The 8,132-nt window shown below is 41.7% G+C and overlaps 1 protein-coding gene across 1 annotated transcript in view; it reads right to left on the bottom strand.

Moving 5' to 3' along the window:
• Positions 1-1,307: 1,307 nt before the first annotated feature.
• Positions 1,308-8,132, bottom strand: part of LOC100344458 (cytosolic beta-glucosidase) — a 128,194-nt gene continuing 121,369 nt past the window's right edge. The window contains exon 5 of the mRNA XM_002709257.5: positions 1,308-3,177. Within this exon, the coding sequence (XP_002709303.1) occupies positions 2,975-3,177 (203 nt within the window). The 3' untranslated portion in view covers positions 1,308-2,974. The remainder of the gene's footprint in view (positions 3,178-8,132) is intronic.

The following is an 8,132-nucleotide window of genomic DNA, read 5'->3' as shown; positions in this document are numbered from 1 at the left end:
AACATGAAACATTGACTGGCACTCCATTGCCAATGCCAAGGTTGTTAGCTTCCTAGTTTACAGGTTTCTTAATGAGAACTTGCGCCTTCATGTTCAGTAAAGGGCTTAGGTGGACAATTCCTCCTGGTATTCTCAGGAGTTATAAAACGAAAGTGCTACACATCAGAAAGGGAAATGGCCTGTTGTCAGATTTTGTGTGTTTTTAACAATTAAGGAAAGACTTCCCGTAAAATAAAAACTATCCCCCAGAAAACCTGTACATTTAAAAAAAAGATTTATTTATTTATTTGAAAGGCGGAGTTGCAGAGAGACAGAGGCAGAGAGAGAGGTCTTCCATCTGCTGGTTCACTCCCAAACAGCTGCAACAGCCGGAGCTGCACCAACCCAAAGCCAGGAGCCAGGAGCTTCTTCTGGGTCTCCCACATGGATGCAGGGGCCCAAGGACCTGGGCCATCTTCTACTGCTTTCCCAGGCCACAGCAGAGAGCTGGACTGGAAGTGAAGCAGCCAAGACTTGAACCAGTGCCTATATGGGATGCCAGCACTGCAGGTGGCTTTACCTGCTACGCCACAGCACCACTCCCCCCATACCTTTCTCTTAAGTTTAAATAACATGTGTTCATGCTCTGAAAAAAAAAAAAAAGAAAAAGAAAAAGAAAAACAAGGAAGGAGTAGAGCAACAAATACAAGAAGATCCAATCCATCTTTGTGAAATTTAAGTTTCCGGTTAGATAGGACAGACACAAACGTGCACCACAAGGCTCAGATGACCTCCAAGACATCTAAATAGGGTATCTGTGGATTTTTTAGGTACAATGAACAACTTCTGTTTATCTATTGAAAGAATTCAAGTTAGGTCTCCTTGACAGGAAAAAGCTAATCAATCTTGTTCTTAAATGCTTATATAAGCAATTAAAAATAACATTAATTGAAATACAGCATGGGGTTGTTATGGTTTGGGCTGTGGCACTTTCCTCTTTTCCTTCACCTTCACCTTGTATCGACACAAATTTGCGGGACTAATTAGGGAGGCACCGTTTGTGTGATCCCTCTCTGGGCCATCTCTGAGTTGGCCTTTAAAAGCAGCCGAAAACTGCTGAAGACCGGAGCACTGTGGGAAGCTCAGGCGCTAGCAGCTAGAACGTTTATTTCACCTGGTAGACCAAACGTGACAGATTGTTTTATTTACAACATGAATATTAATTTTCTAGTTTTGGTAACGAAAATACAGTACTCATTTGTATTGTTGTAAAACTTGTAAAGATGCCCTGTAGGAAAAATAATATTCAAAGCAACATCCTAATTAAAAGGAAAGCTCAGCTGTCTTGCAAGATAATACAAGAGGGCACATAAATTGTAAATAAGATACATGATAAAAATGAAAAAGACAGGCTGGATAGGAGAGGAATGAAATAAGATTTGGAAATGTGCTTCTTAAATGAACACAAATTGTGAGATAATGTCTCATTGAACAATAAAAATAACAAACCAGTGGCAAAGATGTAATGGAATTTCCTGTGCATACCATTTTAATCTTAATATAATTTTCCCAAGTGCATCCACATTTATTGAACTACTACAACCATTTCTTTCTCACTTTGTCCAAAGTTACTGAGAGTGTGTTCTTTGCTGTAAATAATTCCCTGATTATGAACATGAAAACGATCCAGAAATTGACCGTAGCTTGTAAAAGAAAAAATGACATAGCGTCTGCTCATGGCCAAAAGCCTCACAAGAATGCCAAAGCATCCTAGGAGAACCATAGTAAGAATACAGACAACCACCTTCCATGTCCTCCTGCCCAAGGCGACTCCACACCCCTGCTTACTTTTCCCTCTCATCAGGACTTTAATAGCTCCCTAACCTGCAGTGGGCTGGACAAGGAATAAGGCTGATCTCAAAGAAGTGCCAGGAGCAGTTAATGAGCACTGATGTGACTTGAGAAAGAGGTACATCAGTAGTGCTTCAGTTTCTCAGTCTGTAAAATGGGCAGAATTCTTAACCTCTTAACTATAAGCCTGATGCATAGTTGGGGTTTAAGTAAACACTACTGAAATAGGGATGTAAAGGTCCCAAGTCCACATATTGAAAAGTTAGCTGGAGATATGGAATCTAGAGTGTGCCCTCTGTCTTCTACTGACTCCTACTGCAGAACCATGGCAGAATTTCCAATTCCAGTGAGCTCCACAAATGGCACAGGCATTTCAACCACAAAGGCAATGAATTCCTGTCTCATCTTGATATACAATCATATTGGTCATCCAATTCATGTGTTTACCTCCAATATATTTAAGGGCCTAAAAATTAAGAAAATACACAAACATAGAGACCACACCCTGTTTCTTATTGAAATCTGGTTTTTGATGAACATCAACACTCAAACACTTTCTTCATCATTCTAAGTCTAATTGATTTTATTATTTTTAAAAAGTTCATTAGCTGAGAATAAAATGTACCTGCTCAACCACAGGTAAATACAGGCCAAACATATGAACAACCATATTTCATTAAATATGATTATCAATGAATTTCTTTTGTTGAAAAGAACACATAACTAAATCACACAGCTGATCTTTAACTTTGACTTTTTATGTTTGATCCAGCGGTAGAAAAATGATAGATAATGTGATACTTTATCAACTGAGATAGCTTATGTGATGAGACGCAGACTCATAAACAAATATTCCTGTAATAAGGGGTCTGGTGTTACAATAGAGAATTATGAGTATCTTCACAAATTTTGTGGTTTCTATCCTAGAAAAATGTCTAAGAATTAAAGTTAAAATTTCCAAGTCTGATTTTTTTAATAGAAACATCGATTTCAATAGTATTCAGATTTCATAATCACAGGTTTGCATCCACGAGTTGCTGCCAAGCTCCCAGAGGCAAGTGGAGGCTGCCGAGTGTTCTTCACCGAAGTAGGACTCCGTTCAAAGGCAGCGACCCCTCCCGGTGGTGTCATGCAGTCATCCTTTCTATGGTTTTTCTTCCAGGCCATTGTTTCGAATGACCTTGGCATACTCCTTGGCTGATGTGTAAGGGACTCGAGGTCTATCCGGGTCTTCAAAATCAACATGGAAGAGGCCAAACCGGCTGCTGTATCCGTTGTTCCATTCGAAGTTATCCAGGAGAGACCAGGCGCAATATACTTGCAGATTGACTTTGTCAACTTGGATAGCTGGAATTTTCAGAACAGAGAAGGAAAGTTATCACTTCTGGGAAGGTTTCCTGAGAATACAGATAAAATCACTGCTGTACAGTTGGATCTCCTTTTCCTATTCAGCAGGTGGTCACAGTGGGAACGGATCTGCTCCCTCTCTCTCCTTCACAGCAAAACAATATGTGAGGTAATGCCTATGTTAAGCAGCTTAATGTAGCTCTCTTACAGTATACATAAATCAAAGATCATACTATATATCATAAACACACAGTTTCCACTTACTAGTTCTAAAAGAATCCCTTTTTCTAGTTTTTTGCTTGAACCAAACAGGGGCTATATTTTTTAAGAAGTTGCATATTATTCTAATTGTGTGGTTATTCACTCATTTTGATATTTGTTGTACTCATTCTTTTACTTGATGTCCATTTTTTTAAGTAACTACCACTTCTCAGACACACACACACACACACACACACACATGAGCATGCAAGGTCCTCTCTAGTAACTAGGAGTATATTCAGGGAAGACATTGTCTGGAAAAATCCCTCGGTAACTTGGAAGAGTGGCAATAGCATCGCTGGGGAAGGCCCAGGGCTTACCTTGTATGCCCATGGCCAGACTGAGCCCTGTCTCGCAAGTCTGCAAACAGAACTCCATGAAAAGGATCAGCACCAAGCTGCGGCCGTGCTGTATCCTAGACTGAGCAGGCACAAAAGCACAGTGGCGTCCCAACTGAGTCGGCTTCGGTCGCCACAGCAGAACTTCACAGCCAGGGTACTTATCAACAACAGACGCTTACATCTTATAATTCTGACAGCAGGGGCGTCTAAGGTCAAAATGGCAGCAAAGCCGTATTGTGAGAGGGAATGCATCCTTGGTCATAGATGACAATTTTCTCACTGTGTCTCACATGGAAGATGGAGTGAGGTAGCTCCTTTGTGTCTCTTCTTAGGAGGGCACAAATCTCACTCATGAGGCTCTACCTCTTAATTCTATCACATTAAGGATGAATTAGCACATTCATTCTGTCCCACGTCAAAACTCGGAGGGATGCCTAAGCACTTTAAGAGCCAAAGCAAGGGTCATCTCCCCCTAAAAAATGGAAAATGAAACTTGATGTGAAAGGGATGGGAGAGGGAGTGGAGATGGGATTGTTTCAGGTGGGAGGGAGGTTAGAGGGAAGAAAAGCCACAATGATCTAAAAGTTGTACTTTGGAAATTTATATTTATTAAATAAAAGTTAAAAAATAAATAAATAAAATATTGGATATCATTTTTTTTTGTGGATGCCCCAGAGCCCATCCTTGGACCTGAGGGTTGAAACACCAAAGTGTCAAAAATTCTATAGAGTTGTACACTGTTTTCCATCATTTTAGTCCAGGAATTGAGCTCACTTTTATTAGTATTTCAAGTTATGCAAATCTCTGAGGTTGTGTGAATCTTCACATTGAGCATTTCTTTTTTAAAACTATAATAAGTAAACCCCATCTATGAGAGAGACTAATACTTATTTATCAGCACAGAAATGAAGAAAATACAGGTTTGCTTTTCAAGTAGGACATATCCTAAGTAAGTGGGGTAAAAATGAACATTCATGTAGGAAATCAGAGTTTAGTTGTACTGGGAATTGCTTTCAATTAAAATGGCTCCTGTAGCTAAATATTCAGCCAATCAATATCCACACTTCAATTTTTCTTTTATTTTGAAAACATTTATTTATTTGAAAGTCAGAGTTATAGATACAGAGAGGGAAAGAGAGGGAGAGGGAGAAAGGGAAAGGGAAAGGGAGGGAGGGAGGGAGGGAGAGGGAGAGAGAGATATCTTCCATCTGCTGGTTCATTTCCCAGATTGCCACAATGGCTGGAGCTGAGCCAAGCCAAAGCCAGGAGTCAGGAGCTTCATTCAAGTCTCTCATGTGAGTGCAGGAGCCCAAGTACTTGGGCCATCTTCTAATTTTCCCAAGCCATTAGCATGGAGTTAGATTAGAAGTGGAGTAGCCGGCCGGCGCCGTGGCTCAATAGGCTAATCCTCCGCCTAGCGGCGCCGGCACACCAGGTTCTAGTCCCGGTCGGGGTGCCGGATTCTGTCCCGGTTGCCCCTCTTCCAGGCCAGCCCTCTGCTGTGGCCAGGGAGTGCAGTGGAGGATGGCCCAGGTGCTTGGGCCCTGCACCCCATGGGAGACCAGGAAAAGCACCTGGCTCCTGGCTCCTGCCATCGGATCAGCGCGGTGCGCTGGCCGCAGCGCACCGGCCACGGCAGCCATTGGAGGGTGAACCAACGGAAAAGGAAGACCTTTCTCTCTGTCTCTCTCTCACTGTCCACTCTGCCTGTCAAGTGGAGTAGCCATGATACAAACCCATGTCAACGTGGTATGCTGAGGTTGCAGGGGACAGCTTTACCTGCTACACCACAGCACTGGCTGCTGTTTAATTTTTCTTTACTGTCAATTTGTATTTTTCTGTATCTTAAAAATGCCATATTCATACTCTACTACACATGTGCAAGTCTCCAAATCTTGGAATTTTTAAAAGATTTATTATTCATTTATTTGAAAGAATTACAGAGAGAGGGGGAGGGACAGAGTTCCTCCAGCTGTTGGTTCACCTCTCAAATGTCCGAGGCAGCCCAGGCTGAGATGTCTGAAGTCAGAAGACTGGTACTTGGGCCATCGCAGACACATTAGCAAGGAGTTAGATCGGAAACAGAGCAGATGCTGACTGTAACCAGGAGCTGATATGGGATGCTGGAATTGCTGGTGCCAGCCTAACCCACTGCACCACAACGCTGGTCCACAAATTGTTTTTTGGCAGCAGATATTCCATAGAAAAATGTCCCTGACAAGTTAATTGAGGCATTGCTCTTCACATGTTTGCCTGGTGCTTTGCTTAGACAGTGTCTTATAAATGGCCTTGAGGGAAGAATTCAGAGATGCTGGATTGGCTCATTTTAAGTAAAATATTGTTGGAAAATAGAAAATATGGCATTGAAGCACATTCAGCTTTGCAGGAATACAAACACATACAAACTACTTTTGCTTTTCCTACCCATCCACGTTTGCATGTGTGTTTCTTCCTCTATCTGTCAAGTAGAACCTGGAAAATGCTGTTCTTCTAACTTTTAATAAATCTAACTTAAGTTGAGGAGGCTATATATCTAAAAATCAAAACAGTCAAAGCCAAGTATCAGGCCAAAACAACCATTTCCTTTGCCTTGTGAGTCCATCTGGGTGTACTTGAAAATCTGGTTGTTTTGTTTCTCATTTGCAGAATTACTGCCCATCAAGAAAATCTGCCAGGTATCAAGTCAGATAGTCACTGAAAACAAACACAGTCCCACTGATCACACATAAATGGATGGATTCATGTGCAAAACTAAGGAACAAAAACAGTACCCTGCCTGCTTGGAAAGGAACCAAAAGGAAATCTTGGCAATTTCTTTGTTAACTCCCAGGAGTTCCACAGCAAGCACTGGACTGCCCGAGAGACACTGGTGGATGTCTATGCATTTTCATTGCAGGAACATTCAAGTAGAGAATTGCCTAGTTAGGGCTGAGCAACTAGCCTGCTGGAATCCTCCTCACAGTGCCACTGCTGGGAAAAATTACAAAACCACACTGGAACCTGCATGCCTCTCCTCTTCCAATCTCCTCAAGAATGTAAAGAGACACCATCACATTTCTTGTCACCATGATTGATAAGGTCCCAAGTCTGGCAGGAAAAAAAAACTTTTGTGACTTCACTTTCTTTCTTGAACCAGAATCACAGGCCAATTAAATACAGACCAACAGAAGCTTTGGATGGGGACAAAGCATGCTAGGATAAAATGACATCTATTCAAGAGTCAGAGTTAGATTATGGATCACAAGGCCAGTGGAAAGGGCTTCACAGCCAGTGGGCTGGATGTAAAGATACAAGGAGAAAAATAGCTAAGCCATGCTGGGATGTTATAGCTGTGGTCAGGCGTTTTAATTGTCAAAAGTGCACGCTAGTGTTGTATTCAAAACATACACACAGATGCACACAAACTCAAAGAACTGAAGGTACAACCTCAACTGCAAGACCACTCTCACTTCTTATACCAACTGCAAGTTCAAGAGGTTCCTAACAGCATGCCAAGCTTCACAAAATTTCATGAAAGACTCACTGAAAGCTACTAGACCCATGGTGATGGATTCTCGTAGGCAAAGACAGAGAGGGACATCAGCTAAAGAAAGAGGTGCCTCGGACAGGGTCAGAGCCCTAGAAATTGGAACTTATTACCCTCGTGGCAATGACATGGGTGATGCACCTGAGTGTCAAAGTCCAGAGTTTCTACTGGGGGCATTAATACAAAGCTACTCCCAGGAGCTGAGAACAAGGACCACGCCACAACTGAGGTGAATCAAATTCTTTACAACACATATTTTAGAAACTCAATATTTCATGATGCCAGGCAGAATCTTCTCACAATTTCCTGGCTTATATAACACTGCATGTGTTTGTCACATGCAAGGAAGCTGGGAACCCAATACCAGTGGGAATTCTTTTCTACAATTCCTAAATACAGGTAGCCTCTGCTTCCAGGATTGTGTAGGACTTTCATAGGACATCCACGAATGAGGCAAAACTCCCAAGTTATCAAACCATGAATCCACACAGCCATGCTGCCAAGACAGGAATCAGTGGAAAGGCTCAGGACAGTGCGAAAGGCAGCAGCCTTATAGAATAAAAACAAGGGAGATAAAACCCCCAGAATGAGAGAGAGGAAAAAATATAGGCCTCGGTATTTCTGTATTTAGGTAACAATCAGTTCCTTTGTTTGAGCAAGCTCCTTTAATGAAAAATAAGTATATAAAGTGCTACATACATTATTTAAATAAATCTTCAAAACAACAGAAAGCTGACTATTTAGAGAATTGTGATGTCAGATCTCAACTTTGGAATCGGTCTTGGTTGACATGGCACTTAAACCCCTATGGAATTTTCCAGTCTTAG

The sequence above is a fragment of the Oryctolagus cuniculus genome, chromosome 2, assembly GCF_964237555.1.
Source record: "Oryctolagus cuniculus chromosome 2, mOryCun1.1, whole genome shotgun sequence".
NCBI classification, from domain to species: Eukaryota; Metazoa; Chordata; class Mammalia; order Lagomorpha; family Leporidae; genus Oryctolagus; species Oryctolagus cuniculus.
This window is presented reverse-complemented; position numbering and strand designations above follow the sequence as displayed.